Genomic DNA, 17,399 nt, shown 5'->3' with positions numbered 1-17,399 from the left:
GGGAGATGAGTTCCCTGTGGGGGCAGCGAAGCGAGGAGGCTGGAGGTGGAGAAGCCGGCGGACTTGAAGGGCAGGAGACAGAGGACCGGGGAGACGTTTGGGGCCCAGGAACCCGGCCCACGGAGAGGTTTTCAAAAGCCAGCCTGAGATTAGCTCCGGGGAACCGTTTGGGATTTTGGCTCCCGGCCCTGTTTGGGGAGAGAGCCGGAGAAGGTTTCCAGCGCTTTCCTGACCAGATGCCGCTCGGTTCCTGATCCTTCTCCTCCGGAGGAAGGTTTCGGGTTTTGGTGCGGGAGGCGCGTGGATGGAAGGGGCGGCTCAGGCGGCAGAAGGGGGGGCGGGGGGATGCTTATCTTGACACCACCTTCTCCCCTCTCATCCAGGGAATCCTTCCAGACCACTTTCCCTCTCCAGACGTGTTAATGGTTGCCAGAAGATGGAAACCTCAAAGATATGTCAGTGGATTGGGGGGGGCGGGGGGAAGTGCAGCGAAGAGAAACTCCAGCTCAGAGGGCCCAGGAGTCCTGAAGAACAGGCTCCCCCTCCAAAAAACACGGCCCTGTTCCGTCCCATAGTGGGCTTGCCAACCTCCAGATGCGTCCTGCGGATCTGGGATTACGACCGGTCTCCAGGCAACAGAGATCGATGGCCCTGGAGGAAATGGCTGCCCTGGAGGGCAGACTCCACGACCTTACATCTCATTCAGGTCCCTCCTAGAGAGCCAGTTTGGTGTAGTGGTTAAAGTGCGCGGGCTCTAATCTGGGAGAGCTGGGTTCGATTCCCCCACTCCTCCACTTGCAGCTGCTGGATGACCTTGGGTCAGCCACAGTTTTCTCAGAGCCTGCTTCTCTCAAGAGCAGTTCTCTCAGAGCTCTCTCAGCCCCACCTACCTCACAGGGTGTCTGTTGTGGGGAGGGGAAGGGACAGGAGTTTGTAAGCCGCTCTGAGACTCCCAGTGAAGGGTGGGGTATGAATCCAAACTCCTCCTCCTCCTCTTCTTCCTCCTCTTCTTTTCCTTCTCCTCTTCCTCTTCTCCTCTTCCTCCTCCTCCTCCTCCTCTTCTTCCCCTTCTCCTCCTCCTCTTCTCCTCCTCCTCCTCCTCTTCTTCCTCCTCCTCCTCCTCTCCCCAAACCCTCCTCCCTCAAACTCCCCCCCCCAATTTGCAGGAGTTTCCCAATCTGGCGTTGGCAACTCTGGTTCAGAGGCAGCTGAGGCCAGACCAGAGCAGACCAGACCGGCTCTGTGTCTTAAAAGTCACCTTCAGTGACCTCTAGAAACGCCCACGTTTGGCCCAGAGCCTCTGAGCATGTGCCGCGTGGTTTCCCCTCGCCCCAGAGCAAAGACAACTGGCCTGGCTGCACATGTCTCGGATTAGGTGCAAAAGGCGTGCTGGCTTCCAGGCACTTTGGGTTCTTAGTGTTGAAGCTCTGCTCCACCCCAGAGGCAGGCGCATGTCTGGGCCCGCGAGTCCCTGGGAGGCAGCAGCTGTTCCTGGGCTGTGTGTGCTGGGGGGGGGGCTCTCTCTCTCTCTCTCTCTCTCTCTCTCTCTCTCTCTCTCTCTCTCTTTGGGCACGGGAGGTCAGGGGGAGTTAATTATTTCATTAAGAGGAAGGTGCTGAGGCAATCAGGTCTTTCCCCCCCAGCGGGGACGATAGGCATCAGCGGGCGTCTCACTCCAGCGAGCTGGAACAGGACACAGAGTGAGTGGCCGGCGTGGGACCTCCAATCTTTAAGGAGGAGATTAAATTCCTGCCGGACACTGCACCGGGAGTGGGGGCTGGGGGGCAGGAGACGGGACCTCTGGTTCGTTTGCAACCGGTCTGGAGAAAAACCGGGCTTTACGGAAAGGGAATGAGCCCCCAGCTAGTGTGGTATTATAACAGGCAGAGGGCCAAACTCCTACCCGGAAGCAAAGCTCCCTCTGCTCTGCGGAGTCTTGCGAGCAAAAATCCTACTTTGCGAGCTCCTGGCATGAAAGTGGTGAGCGAGCCATTTGGCTGCTGCATCCATTAGTTTGCTCTGGAGCCCTCCTTCCTGAGCCGAGACAGAAATGTGTGAGCCGGAGGCTAAAAAACAGTGAGCTAGCTCACATTAACTCGACTTAGAGGGAACACTGCCTGGAAGACCTGCTTTTCGAATCTCTGAGACGTGCCACATGACTCCAGGCCTCTCAAGTCACACTTTCTCAGCGTAGCCTACCTCGCAAAATTGTTGTGGGGATAAAGTGGAGGAGGGAGGGGGAATCATCTATGCTAGCGGTTGAAAGTTGGGATCTTGGGTTCTCTGAGAATGGGTGGGGTTTTTTGGTGGGCTAGAAGAAGAAGAGATCGGATTTATAACCCGCCCTTCACTGGGAGTCTCAGAGCGGCTTAAAATTCCTTTCCCTTCCCCTCCCCAGAACACAAACCCTGTGATGTTCCCTCTAAGCTGAGTTAGTGTGAGCTAGCTCACAGTCTTTTAGCCTCCGGCTCACACCTTTTTGTCTTAGCTCAGAAAGGAGGGCTCCAGAGCAAACTAATTTATGCAGCGGCCCAATCGCTGGCTCACAACTTTAATGCCAGGAGCTCACAAAGTGGAATTTTTGCTCACAAGGCTCCACAGCTTAGAGGGAACATGAGGTAGGTGGCGCTGAGAGCAGTGTTCCCTCTAAGCTGGGTTAGTGTGAGCTAGCTCACAGTTTTTTAGCCTCCAGCTCAAACGTTTGCCTTAGCTCAGGAAGGATGGCTCCAGAGCAGACTAATTTATGCAGTAGCCAAATCACCTGTTAACAACTTTAATGCCAGTAGCTCACAAAGTAGAATTTTTGCTCACAGGACTCCACAGCTTAGAGGAAACATTGGCTGAGAGAGCTCTTTCAAGGACTGCTCCTGAGAGAACAGCTCTGAGAGAACTTGTGGCTGACCCAAGGTCACACCAGCAGCTGCACGTGGAGGAGTGGGGAACCAAATCCGGTTCTCCCAAATTAGAGTCTGCGCACTTAACCGCTACACCAAACTGGCTGTAGAACAGGAGGAGGTATTTCTGTTGGACTGGAGCGTGTGAGAGCCAGGACTCCTGGGTCTCCAGGAACAGCTCTGTGGTGGTGGCGGATCAGCACCAGCTCCAAGAAGGGTTTCAGGGCTCAGCCCAGGGTCTCTCCTCACCCCCCCCTTCCCATTTGCTCCTTAGCTCCTTTCCTGAGCTGTCGCTTCTCATTGTGTCTCCCCTCCCAGCCTTCCCCAATTTCCAGCTGAGCCCATGACCCCGTTACAGGAGGGGCGGGGAGTGTGGGGATGCAGGGGAGGGGTGGGGGGTCACCCTCCTGCAGGGCAAAAAGCAACAAGCTCGAACACAAAGCCAGGCGTCTCCTCGCACTCGGGCCTGGACCTGAGATCCAGTTGCAAAGAACGACCCCGCTCTGTCCCCTCCGCCGGCCACCCCCTTCCGGCCCGCATTCAGACGGAGGCCCCTCCATCACCACCCGTTGGCATGCGTCGCTATGGCAACTGTAGGCATTTTGCCCTTTCAGGAATGGGGGGGGGGAGAAGCGGGGCCCAAAGGGGAGGAGGTGACAACTGAGGAACTTCTGTGACTGCAATAAAGAAGGCCAATGCTATGCTGGGGATTATTAGGAAGGGTATTGTAAACAGATCAGCCAATATCATAATGCCCCTATATAAATCAATGGTGAGACCTCATTTGGAATACTGTGTGCAGTTCTGGTCACCACACCTTAAAAAGGATATTATAGCTTTGGAAAAAGTGCAGAAAAGGGCAACTCGAATGATAAAAGGGTTGGAACACTTTCCCTATGAGGAAAGGTTAAAGTGCTTGGGGCTTTTTAGCTTGGAGAAACGACAACTGAGGGGTGACACGATTGAGGTTTATAAGATTATGCATGGGAAAGAGCAGGTAGAGAAAGAGGTCCTTTTCTCCCTTTCTCACAATACAAGAACTCGTGGGCACTCCATGAAATGGCTGAGCGGTCGGGTTAGAACGGATAAAAGGAAGTACTTCTTCACCCAAAGAGTGATTAACACATGGAATTCACTGCCACAGGAAGTGGTGGCGGCTACAAGCATGGACGGCTTCAAGAGGGAATTAGATAAGGATATGGAGCAGAGGTCCATCAGTGGCTATTAGCCACAAGGTATAGCTAGGGGCTCTGGGGCAAGGGATGCTCTGTCTTCGTGTTGCTTGGGGGGGGGCAACAGTGGGAGGGCTTCTAATGTCCTGGCCCCACTGGTGGACCTCCTGATGGCACCTGGTATTTCTGGCCACTGTGGGATACAGAGTGTTGGACTGGATGGGCCTTTGGCCTGATCCAACATTGGCATCTCTTATGTTCTTATGTTCTTAAGGGATGCCTGGGCTCCAGGGTTGCCGGCTCTGGAAGTTCCTGGACTTTTGGGGTTTGTGGCAGGACTACAGCAGGCTGTTCTGCCGTACCGTAGTGCAGTGCTCCCTCTGAGCTGTGGAGTCTTGTGAGCAAAAATTCTACTTGGTGATCTACTGGCATGAAAGTTGTGAGCGGGCGATTTGGCTACGGCATAAATCAGTTTGCTCTGGAGCCATCCCTTCCTGAGCTAAGACAAAAATGGGTGAGCCGGAGGCTCAAAGACTGTGAGCTCGCTCACACTAGCTCAGCTTAGAGGGAACACTGCCGTAGTGTCCGTCCTCCAAAGTTACACCAAATTGCAGGCTCGTGGACATATAACCTAATAGTTGTAGTAGTCGTAGTAGTAAAATTTATCGTGTCACCATCGGCCATTACGATTTAAAACATTATACAAATTAGATGACTTATAGCACTGGAGTTTGAGTTAGATTTAAAATAGAATAACCTCTAAAAACCTGCACATTCAGTATTTAGATTAATTAAAATCTTAAATATAGATACCCATCTCCAGAAACACATGCACAGCCTCAAACAATGCCGTTTCACATGGCCGTTTTAGAGTTCAATTTCATTTTTCTATGTTCTTGGCCCTGATTTAACTAGCCGCTAAGGCGAAGAATACTACCCTATAGGAAACTGTAAGGTCTGCGTCTGACAGCAGAAATATTAAGTATCACTTAATATGAACATAAGAGAAACCAAAGTTGGATCAGGCCAATGGCCCACCCAGTCCAACACTCTGCCACACAGTGGCCAAAAATACCAGGGGCCATCAGGAGGTCCAGCAGTGGGGCCGGGACACTAGAAGCTCTCCCACTGTTGCCCCCCCCCAGCACCAAGAATACAGAGCATCCCTATCTATACCTTGGGACTTCTGCTCCATACGCTTATCCAATTCCTTCTTCTTCTTTTTTTCTCATTAACATTTTATTGGTAGGATTAAAACAATAAAACAAATATAACAATAAAAATATACATAAAGGTCATAAGAACAGTTATACATTCAAACCAACACACTAATTACAAAAAAGTAAGCTTTAAAGAATGATATATTCTTCAATAAATCTTTGAACAAAGTAACTTATTTTAGCCTCAATTTGTAATTGATGCCTGTACTGTTTGATGCTTTAGATACAACCAAGTGTCTTCTGCCCTCAAGAATATCCCCCCCCTTCTGTGGCAGTGAAAACATATACAAAGAATATACCATGAGATGGCAACAAATATGCATAGACTCTTCCTTAAATTTACTTATAAAGATTGTAATGGTGCTCCGTAGAACTTATGTTACATACAATCCTTGTTATTTGTATCAATACAAGTGCTACAAAAGGCAAGATTGCCTGCTTCTTCCAACAGCCCATTGAAACAAACAGTAGCATGTTCTATTACACAGTGCAGCATGTGAAAGATTCGGACGGTTTACTTTCAGCCCGTTTCTTTGTCTTTATCAAAGAATCCTCACAGATAAATTCTGCATAGACGGAAGACTTCTGATTGGGTGCTGGCTGGAGAGCTTAAATGACAGGCTTGCAAGGGGTTTTTGGAGAAGACAGACTTGAACTCGGAACCATATGCCACAGACGTGATTTCAGAAGTCTTCCGTGCTGTTGTTTGTTTCAGTGGGTTGTTGTAAGGAAGTAGGCAGTGTTGTCTTTTGTTGTACTTGTACAACAACATACAACAATGTACAACAACAACATACAAATAACAAGGATTGTATGTAATTATAAGTTCCACTGATTACCATTGCATTATTATTTATCAGTAAATTTATAGAAGAGTCTGTGCATGTTTGTTGCCATTTCGTGGTATATATTTTGTTCATATTATGTTCTCCAGAGTTGCCATTTTGTTCCTGGAACTGATCGTTGTAGTCCAGAGATGAGTTGTGATTCCGGGAGATCTCTAGACTGCACCCAGAAGGAGAGGAGGGGGTGTTTTGGTCTGGACAGGAGAAGGCAGTGAGGGCTCAGTGGTTAGAGCAAGGTTCCACCCCAACCCCCTCTGCTTGTGTTGGAGATCCGGGATTGAGTCTTCTCCTGTTTTCTCTAAGGCTTAAAAGCAGCTGGCGGGCGCCTTCCTTCCACGCACGCGCTTGGATCGGGCCACAGTGCTAAGCAGGGTTGCCAACCCTGGCTTGGGAAATTCCTGGAGATCTTGGGGTGGTGCCTGTGGAGGGGAAGATCTGAAGAGGAATTTCACCTAGAATCCATGGTCTGCATAGAGTGTGCCCCAAGGGAGCAGCCATTTCCTCCAGGAAAAAGGACCTCTGTAAGTCTGAAGCCGTGTTCCCTCTAAGGTGAGTTTAGTGTGAGCGAGCTCACAGTCTTTTAGCCTCCGGCTCACACATTTTTGCCTTAGCCCAGGAAGGATGGGGCTCCGGAGCAAACTGATTTCTGCAGCAGCCACTTCGCTCGCTCACAACTTTAATGCCAGGAGCTCACAAAGTAGAATTTGTGCTCACAAGACTCCACAGCTTAGAGGGAGCCTTGGTCTGAAGACCAGTGGTAATGCCAGGAGAACTCCAGGCCCCACCTGGAGTTCGGCAACCCTAGCTAGGGGTGTTATAATTAGCCCTTCCCCCAATAGACATTCCTCCCTGGAGCTGTTAGGTAGCTGCTTTGGGGGGGGGGGGGGGGCCGGCCCCCCCTTTTCCTTTTAGCCGGCCCTCAGCTTCTTCCTATCTCTCCAGCAAATCTGCCTCTCCTCCACATGATTGGCTTGGCAGCAGTGCGAGAAATCTGGGCCATGCCCCACATTGCCGGAGCAGGGTGGGGTAGGGTGGGGTGGGGGCGCCTGCCAGGGTGCGCCTGCTCCTTTGGAGAGCGTGTTTCTTGCAGCCTGAGAATGGAGACCGTTGGACCTTCTGTGCATAGTCAACAGCCTCTTTTCTCATGGCCCAAAGTGTGTGTTTGGATGGCAGGGCAGAGCAAAGAGGGGGAAGCGGCCATCTTTGCATTTCTGGGGGGGGGATTTCTTTGTGGCGTTGTGCACATGCACGTGTGCGCACGCATGCATGAGACTGCAATGCCCAGGTTGGCGCATGTTGCCTTGCGGGCACCTTTGCAAGCTCCGGCTTCAGTTGGGGGGGGGAGTTAAGAGGCTTCGAAGGTTTGGGCTTGTTGGAGAGGGCACCGGCTGCTTTTTTGCACAGAAGGTCGATATTCCTTAATGTGTTTCCCAGGGACTTTCCAGACGGCAAAATAAAATGGGGTTTTATTTTTAGCGCTCGAAACTGTGCCAGTGGTGGGGCGATGCATTCCCGTGTTAAGGGGAAAAAATAATATCGGAGTGATGTGCCGCCTAGCCTTTCCATTAAGTGTGGGGGAAGCAAGGGGGGGAGGGGCATTGCTGTTGAGAACTGCTTATTTCTTTTAAGGGTCGAGTTAGCATTTCTCTGCAGGAACGGGGAGGACCCGGCCTCTAAAGATGTAAACTACTAACATAAGTAGAAATTTTAATGACCTGGCACAAAAATGTGCATTCCATGTGTTTGCGTGTGGGATTCATCGGCCGCGACGTCACAGACGTTAGCCAATAGATGCCCTGGGAGAAGATCACACGTTCCCAAGAATCTCTCTTCTGGGAAGGTGTATATTTCTAAGGGGGCTGCTTGCATGGTTGTGTCCTTCTGCCCTGCGTGACAGAATCCAGACTGGCAGCCATTTCGCCCTGGTCCTGCATTGGTCAGGGGGTTGGACTAGATGGGGCTGTCTGGCCCCTTCCAACTCTATGATTCTATGAAAAACCAGAAAGGACCCTTGGCGGTGGTGGAAACGGCCACCGAGCCACAGCCAACTTCTGGCGACCCCATAGCGTTTTCAAGGCGAGAGATGATCAGAGGTGGTTGGCCGCTGCCTGCCTCTGCATAGCAACCCTGAGCTTACTTAGTGGTCTCCCATCCAAATATTAACCAGGGCCGTCCCTGCTTAGCTTCTGAGATCTGATGAGATCAGGCTAACCTGGGCCGTCCACTTCAAGACAAGAGGCGACCAGCGGTGGTCGGCCATCGCCTGCCTCTGCGTAGTAACCCAGCGCTTACTTAGTGGTCTCCCATCCAAATATTAACCAGGACCAGCCTTGCTTAGCATCTGAGATCTGACTAGCATCTCAAAGGCTAGCAGATATTCGCGTGGCAGACGTTCCCATGATCCAAGGCCCGTTGCATCAGAGGCCACTGAAGCGGGCTCCGTTGGACCTTCCTTTCCACCACCACCCATCCTTCTTGTTCCCCAGGACCAGAACTCTTCAGTCCCGGCTCTCCTCTTGCCCTGTTCTAGCCCAGTGATGGTCCTTATTTGCTTGTCTGAAGTGATCCTGTGCCAGGTTTCTGGTTTAAAACAAACAAATCCTCATTAAACGCCCATGTAAATGGGCAGTCCGCGTGGATGGAAACAGCCACATACTGCTTCTCAAGGAGAAGCCGCAGCCGGCGAACCAGTTGGAGCCGCTGAGGGAAATCTGTGTCTCCATCTGTAGATCTGGATCTACCACTGTTGTGAGCCTGGACTCTGCTCCTGGAAGAGGCGTAGGACGGCCTACTGGAGCAAGGCCCCTATCCCAGCTACTCCCAGGGAGGGAGGAAAGGGCCCTGCGTGGTGGAAGGCGGACAGGAGGACTCCTTGACTAGCACCCCTCTGACGAGGATTGCCGGATGCAGGTTCCTGGAGACTGGGGGGTGAGGGGTTTGGGGAGGGGAAGGACCTCTGCCGGGTCTAATGCCAGAGAATCCATTCCCCAAAGCAGCCATTTTCTCCGGGGGGGCTGATCTCTGCAGTCCGGACGGCGGTTGTAATTCCCACCGGGAGGCTGGCAACCCTGCGAGTCCCAGGCCTCTTTTTGTAGAAAAAGCCCAGCAGGAACTCATTAGCATAACAGGCCACACCCAACAGCAGAAACTCATTAGCATAGTAGGCCACACCCTGACAGCACAGCACATTAGCATATTAGGCCACACCCCCATGTCACCAGAAGTGTTGTCATCCAGCCACACCCACCTTTTGCTCCTTATTCTGTTTACCTTGTTTGTTGTCAAAACCCAGGGCCTTTTTTTGTAGCAGGAACTCCTTTGCATGTTAGGCCACACACCCCTAATGTAGCCAATCCTAATGAGTTTCTGCTGTTGGGTGTGGCCTGTTATGCTAATGAGTTCTTGCTGGGCGTGGCCAACTCAGGAGCCAGCCGGAACGTTCCTGCCCCAAAATAGCCCTGCCTGCGACCCTGACCGACAGTTTTATCTGGATTGAGCTTCAGTGTATTTGCTCTCGTCCATCTTTTTACTTGGTGATCTTTGGAAGGAAGGAAGGAAGGAAGGGAGGAAGGGAGGGAGGAAGGAAGGAAGTCACAGGGAATAAGATTTGACACCCTGAAGGGTGAATGACTGTCCCTTCCCGTAGCTCCATCTTTTGGAACCAGTCACCCCCATAGTGCTCGAACAGTTGAAGGACAGCCCGATATCCAAGCCAACCAGCCTATCCAAAAGAATTTCATGATGGGCAGCATCAAAAACTGCTGAAAGATCCCGGGGGACCTACTGGGACCAATGTTCCCTCTAAGCTGTGGAATTTTGTGAGCAAAAATTCTACTTTGTGAGCTACTGGCATTACAGTTGTGAGCGAGCCATTTGGCTGCTGCATAAATTAGTTTGCTCTGGAGCCCTCCTTCCTAAGCGAAGACAAAAAATGTGTGAGATGGAGGTTAAAAAACCGTGCGCTAGCTCACACACTAACAGCTTAGAGGGAGCACTGACTGGGATTCACTCCCTCTGTCCTTCCCTTGGTTAAGGGTCATCCATCCGGGCAACCCAGACAGCATCACCCATAACCTGGCCCATGTACCCATCAAATACTCCACACTGTTTGAGAGGGATCGAATCCTCCCATTTTGTCCAGCCTGGTCCAGGTGATACAAGCCAGGTCAGCTTTCTCGTCCAGCATGCAATCCCGGCTGATGGATGATTTCACCAACCTGGAATATAACAAGCACTTTTGAGCTCTGTGTTGCCGATCTATCAGGGTAACAAAGGCTCAGAGAGATTCAGGTGGGGTCGCTGTGATGTTCTGAAGCAGGAGAAGAAAGTTGGCATCCGGTGGCACCTTTCAGACCCACAAAGTTTTATTCAAGGCGGAAGCTTTTGTGTGCCTCTTCTTCGGAGAGGAACCAACACCAACCGTCTGGATGGCCTCCCCCTTATCTGGTTTGTCTGGTCACTCTCCCACTGCCCGAGATGACCCAGATAGCGCCTCCCCCCACCCCAAGGCTCTAGCGTATAAGCATGGATAACTTGACAACTCCCCCCCCTTCACACACACACACACACACCAAAATAACTGGCCCTTGCCTTGAGCTATTATCTCTTTTGGCAGCTGGTCCATCCCAGGGGGCTGGGACAGGCGGCTTTGGGGTCAGATGTCAACAGGTTTGAATACCAGGTTGGGTTCCTTTGTCGGTCCTCTGGTGCTGCTCACACGGGGAGGGGCAGGCTGAGGGCCATGTGGGTGCAAGGGGGTGGGGTGGGGGTTCCATTCCACTAGTTTTTGGAGAGGGGTGGTGGAAAGACATGAAACTGAAGACGGATGTTCAGGCAAAGCAAAATTAACTTCTTGTGCAAACCCACAAGGGGTTTAATGTGTACGATGCTGATGGTGTTTGATTCCGTTTGGATCTGCTACATTCAAGTCCGGGGGACCTTGGAGACTAACAAGGTTTTCAGGGTACGAGCTTTGTCCGGGGGACTTTAGCTGTCCGACTGCAGACCGAACACGGCTGCTCTCTGAAACGATCACTTGAATCTGTTAACTTTCAATATGGGAATTTTACAGGCTCGTTTTGAGTGGTTTAAGAACGTGTTTACCCATCTCAGAGATTCGGGACAGAGCAGCCTGCACATTTTAAGTAAGTGGTAAAGACCAAGAAAGCTGGAGACAGTTTTTGCCAGGGATCGCTGCTTGTGTTACGTAAACGCCGTTTGGTAAACAGGACTTGCAGGTTTTAAATCCCCCTCTCCCCGAAACCTGCAAAACTTGTTTGACCAAAGAGGACGCTGTGGAAAAATAAATGTGGTGCACACTGTCGGAAGGAAAGCTCACAAGCCACTTTTAGCCTTATTAGGAAAAACTAGGAAGAGACCAGACCATGGGGCTGTCAGTGGCATCAGTGAATGAATGGAACCTCCACATTCAGAGGCAGTCAACCTCTGAATCAGGGGAAGGTCTCGCCCTCTGTGCCCTGTTGTTGGCCCAGAGGGACTGGTTGGCTGCTTTGTGGGCCAGATAGACCCTCACTGGTCTAATCCAGCAGGGCTCTTTATATTCTTATGACCTTCTCAGAATAGAAGGGAACTAGTGGACCCGGACCCGGGGTCTGCATCCAAGCTGTTGACGGTCTCCATCTCATGCAGAAGATTTATGAGGAGTCTGAGCAGTCAGTATGGGAGAGAAAGGACCTTTGGCCTCGATTGGCTGTTAACGGGACGGGTTCTGTCTTCCTCTGAGTCTGAATTCCGATGTGTTTGACGGGAAAACTGACATGTGACAGAGTAAATCAGAAACATGTGTCCAGCATTTCGCAATCTCCAGGAGGTGCGCGTCGCCTGTACTTCTCCAGATCTTAACTGAGCCCCCGAACTTGCTTCAGCGGCAGCCTCATCTTTGAAGCTTATCGGTCACAGTCACATCTTGCATTTGCATCGATATTGCATTTAAATCCCTCCTGGGGCTCAAGGCAACTTCTCGAAGGTTTCGGGAAGTCTCCTGCCTAGGCACTGACCAGATGCAGAATCGCTCAGGTTTGGCAAGACGGTCACTTTGTGGGGGGCCCTGCTTCTGTGTCCCAGTGCACGTGCAAAGTGCCTTTTCCTGACCACTGAGTACTCATAGCCGAATCCCTGCAAGCATTCACTTTCAGGCAACAGTGGGCTTTGGCCTTTTTTTAATTGTAAAAAAGAAACAGCACGGTGGATTCCCTTCCTCCCGGCGTTGCTTCATCCGGTGCAGCAGACGCCACTGTTCCCAGAAAGCCCGGTGCTCGTGGCTATCAGCCCCGTCCATTGAGCTTTCACGGGTGAAGCAGGGATTCGAACGTTGCCCACTCCGCTGCTTGCCAAAATCCTGGCTGGAGCGCAGGGCTCCTTCCCCTTCCGCTCCCCCGCAGGGCCGTAGCCAGGAGTTTGTCATTCAGGGGGGCTTTAAATAAGTCGGGGGGGGGCAGTGACATCACAAAATAAGAAATAAAAATAAAATTTTAAAAACTCACTTTTGCAGCATTCGCAGTCTGCTTGCCTACGCAGGGAAGCCAGCTGCGCTTGGGGAAGGAGCGGCGGTGGGGAGTCCTCCGGGTGGCCCAGAGAGTTGGGGGGCCTGGGGGCTCCATGGAAGCCAGGGGGGCTTGGCTTTTTTTTAATTTTTTTTTAATTTTTAGTAAGTATTACATATTGTCTTTTTACCCGCACATTTCGTGTTGCTTTTTAGCCCTCCCCCCTCTGTTATTCCAGTGCGTTAGTCCTTTATTCCCAGCCACGGGCACAAAGTCCGGATCTTGTCCTGAATGTCTGTTCCTCCTTCTGTTGGTAGCCATTCCAAGTAGGTCTTCCATTTCTTCCTAATTCCTGTGCTCTTGTCTTCCCATGTGGTCTTCCGATGCAATTTCTCAATTAGATCCGACTGTATGAAATCAAACAAATAATTGTGCCAGGTTTCTACAGTCCACTTACTCTTGTCCTTCCAGCCTAGAGCGATCACTGCTTTGCTTGCTAGTATCATGACTTTAAACATAGCTTGGTACTAAGAACATACATAAGAACATAAGAGACGCCAATGTTGGATCAGGCCAGAGGCCCATCCCGTCCAACACTCTGTGTCACACAGTGGCCAGAAATACCAGTGCCTTTACTCTTTACTTACTGCTGGGTTCCCTAATATACCCATTAGCCTTAAATTAAAGTTACTGGTCAGTGAAACTTTACATATTCTTTTTATAATTTGTAATATTTTTGTCCAAAATACCCTAACCTCTGGACATTCCCACCACATATGGGAAAACCATCCCTTAGCTTGTTTGCAATGCCAGCACCTAGGACTCATTCCTGGGAACATATTTGCTATCTGCGCTGGTGTTTTATACCATTTTGTAAAGAATTTATGCTCCATTTCATTGTACAGGCCACTGTAGCCACGGGCCTGCTCCCCCATGTGGCTGACTCATTGGCTTGTGCCCCTGCAGGTTCCAGAACGAGGGGGGCTATGTCCTGTACCCCCAGATCGGCGACCGCCTGGACCTCATCTGCCCACGCTCGGTGCCGCTCGGCCCCTTCTCCACAGAGGACTATGAGTATTACAAGCTCTACCTGGTCCAGACGGAGCAGGCAGAACGCTGCGAGATCCTTCGGACCCCCAACCTGCTGCTGACCTGCGACCGGCCCGAGCAGGACATGCGCTTCACCATCAAGTTCCAGGAGTACAGCCCCAACCTCTGGGGTCACGAGTTCAAGACCAACCAGGACTATTACATCATCAGTAAGTTCCACACTTTTTTTGGGGGGGGGGAACAGGGACCTTTCTATATGTTGTCCAAGGCTTTCACGGCCAGAGTTCATTAGCTGCTGTAGATTTTCCGGGCTGCGTGGCCGTGGTCTTGCCAATATAAGGCCTGATGTTTTGCCAGCAAGCTGTGACTGGCATCCTCAGAGGTATAACACAGAAACACGGAGGACTCTCTGTGTCAAGGTGAGAAGGAAAATGGTAGGCGGGTAATTTATATCTACTTAGGAAGGTGGGGTAGGGCTGAGTCCTCCATTAGCATGTTCACAGTCTGGGGAACTCCTACAAAATATTGACTCAGCCCTACCCCACCTTCCTGAGTAGATATAAATTACCTGCCAGTATTTTTCTTCTCACCTTGACACAGAGAGTCCTCCGTCTTTCTGTGTTATACCTCTGAGGACGCCAGTCACAGCTGCTGGCGAAACGTCAGGTCCTACAATGCCAAGACCACGGCCACGCAACCCGGAAAATCTGCAACAGCTAAGGGACCTTTCTTCTTCTGTCCTCACCAACAGCTGAGAGTGAAGCCGCATCCCAGTTTTGTGGGGCTCCGGGATGTGCATGTGGGTGGCAGGGAAGCTCAGGTGGGGGCAGTTGCAGCGAGGGCCCCTGGAAGCCCTGGGCCCCGGCCCACCTCAGCTTATACGGAAGCTGGCCCAGGCTGAGAGCTGTCAGTTGTGGTGTCGTGGTTAAGTGCGCAGACTCTAATCTGGGAGGACCGAGTTTGATTCCCCACTCCTCCACTTGCAGCTGCTGGTGGATGACCTTGGGCAAGCCATAGTTCTGTCAGAGCTGTCCTTGAAAAAGAGCAGTTTCTGTCCGAGCTCTCTCAGCCCCACCTACCTCAGAGGGTGTCTGTCGTGGGGAGGGGAAGGGAAAGGAGTTTGGAAGCCGCTCTGAGACTCCCAGAGAAGGGCAGAGTATAAATCCAGTCTTCTCCTCCTCCTCCTCCTCTTCTTCTTCTTCTCTTGTCCCGACGTCCAAACCCCCAGAGTGCACATGTCCCAGGCCTGAGGCGGGCCTTATAGGTCTTTTGCTCTTCTCCTGGCATGCCCCACAACAGTCTCTAGCAGGCCCCAGAGGTGGCTGAAGGCAAATTTGGAGGAATGGGGAGGCAGGGCCGAACCTTGTGAAGACTCGGCCAAGAGAATGTGTCTGTGTGAGAGAGGCCGAGGGGGCCTCCAAAGGCCGGGATGGCTGGAGGAGGTGGCAGGGGGAGAGGGGAAGCCACGTCCGAGGAGTCCCCCTTCCCAGAAGCCACCTGGGTTAAAGCGACACCGATGGGAAGGAGAGACTGAGGCATTCAGGGAGAGCCGGGAGATGGCGAATTGCTTGTTTTCCCTCTGGGAGTGAGGGAGAGGGGGACATTTGGGATACGGGGCCGGGGGGGGGGCAATGCTTTCCTGGAAAGGAAGGTGAGAGGGAGTGAGTCTCGCAGCCCCCTTCCGCCATCCCGTCTTCCCCCCTCCCCATCCCACAGCATCCCCGTCACAGCAGCTCCGGATGCCTGGGGTGGCCCTTCAGCCATCGCCATGGCAACTGTCTCCCGGCAAACCTGCGCGAGCCGGCAACTTGGCTGTACCACGGCAACCATGATGTGGTAAGCAGCCAGTCTCCCCCCCCCACCCCGCCCCATGTCCGCATCCTGTTCTCTCTCTCCACTGTGTATGGGGGGGGGGGGTTTGTAGGGGGGGTTTGTAGGTGTTTCCATTCCCCATCTCTTTTCCTCTGTCCTCCCCAGGAGTTGTTTATGGAAGGTCCTAACATGACCTCTGTCAGCTGCAGCCTGTTTTCTCCAAGTTTGGTTTCCAAGGTTGGTTAGGGACCCAGTGGAAGGAAGAGTATGGTGTGTGGGGCAGGCGTCTAGGGGGAACCCGGCCGCAGGTTTATGGCTATTACGTAGCTGCAGAGGATTGCAAGAAGTCGTCTCTAATTTCCTTTCTCCCCACCCCCAGCCCCACACAATTGCACGCACACACACACAAAATATCTCCTCTTTCGGGTCTTTCTTCCGTCTTCAGTTCTTTCTGCTTTGTAGCCTGGTATGTGCCTTCGGCAAGGAGACACTGTTGAAAGAGACCGACTCTTTGCCCGCCCTCCGTGCCCCCCTCTCGGCCCCGCTTCCCAACCACTGCGTCTCCAGCGGGGTTGCAGGATGCAATTTTTTATGGGGGTGGGGGGAGACGGGGAATTTGGAAAGGGGTTTTCCTCTTAAAACAAGGAGAGGCAATTCAAGGTCACCACGGCTGGTCTCGCTGGGCAAGGCATTTTGTTGGTTTGTTTGGCAGGCCCCCCCACCCCCCATGACACCCCTCGGAAGCCAGCTGATGGAAAGACCCCCTGGAGGGGAATCATGGGGTGGTGGGTGTTCAGTGGTGGCGAAGGCGCCGTTGACCCAGTTTCCTTTTTCAGATGACTTTATGCCCAGCCATGCATGAGGGGAGAGGGGGAGAGAGCGGAGTGGAAGAGAGGAGGGGACTGGGGAGGGGTTGGCGGGGTGGGGCTGCCGTCAAGGACAGGAAGTGATGGAAGAGGAAATGACAAGCCGGCCGTGGAAGCGGCTGCCCCCCCTGCCCGGAACGGCCGCATCTCAGCCCTTGTAGCTGAGGACGGCAGAGCTGAATGGCAGAGCTAGCAGGAAGAAGGGCTTCCCTCTCGGAGTCTTTCGTGGAGGACCCTCACAAATCAACACCACCACTTCGCTTCACCAGATAAGGCCTGGGGGATTCAAGGGCCTAGCTTGAGCCCAGCAGATGGCCCTATCTCTGAGCCATGGCCCCTCCCGGAAGCTCCCTCATACCCAATCAGACCCTGGGTCCATTCGAGGCCACTACTGTCTACTCAGACTGGCAGCGGCACTCCGGGGTCTCAGGGTGAGGTCTTTCACCATCATCTAGGACAGGGGTGTCAAACATGTGGCCTGGGGGCTTCTGTCAGGCCCGCAGTGGAACCGGCTGCCCTCTGCTGCTGCTTCCAGTTCTGCTGCTGCTTACAGAGACACACCTGAACAGCATACTCAAGCTTGCGACAGCACAGACATTCTGATGCAGTAATTCAGAGCAAGAGGGGTCAGTTATCAGACACTGTTAAATAAATAAAACATTGCAGGAGTGCTGATGTTTTAAGCATGTCTTTATTTTAAGTTAAAAAAAAACCCTTTGTGTTTGTGTCCTTTGTAAAGTTTATATCTCCGCTACCTGGCGTTACCTTTTATGACACAAACGGCCCGGCCCAACAAGGTCTCATTATGTCAGATCTGGCTCTCATAACAAATGAGTTTGACACCCCTGATCTAGGACCTGGTCCTCTCAACTGGAGATGCCAGGGATTGGACCAGAGACCTTCTACATGCCAAGAAGAAGAAGAAGAAGAAGAAGAAGAAGAAGAAGAAGAAGAAGAAGAAGAAGAAGAAGAAGAAGAAGAAGAAGAAGAAGAAGAAGAAGAAGAAGAAGAAGAAGAAGGAGGAGGAGGAGGAGGAG

The 17,399-nt window shown here is 52.0% G+C and overlaps 1 protein-coding gene across 2 annotated transcripts in view; it reads left to right on the top strand.

Annotated features, from left to right (window-relative positions):
• Positions 1–17,399, top strand: part of EFNB3 (ephrin-B3) — a 68,195-nt gene that overhangs the window by 29,874 nt on the left and 20,922 nt on the right. For both annotated transcript variants that reach the window (XM_015422409.1, XM_015422408.1), the window contains exon 2: positions 13,601–13,893. In XM_015422409.1, coding sequence (XP_015277895.1) covers positions 13,601–13,893 — 293 coding nt within the window. The remainder of the gene's footprint in view (positions 1–13,600; positions 13,894–17,399) is intronic.

Source organism: Gekko japonicus, unplaced genomic scaffold (genome assembly GCF_001447785.1).
Source record: "Gekko japonicus isolate JY-2015 unplaced genomic scaffold, Gekko_japonicus_V1.1 scaffold1082, whole genome shotgun sequence".
Taxonomy (NCBI): Eukaryota; Metazoa; Chordata; class Lepidosauria; order Squamata; family Gekkonidae; genus Gekko; species Gekko japonicus.
Note: the sequence above shows the minus strand (reverse complement) of the source record. Positions and strands in the feature narration are given on the sequence as shown.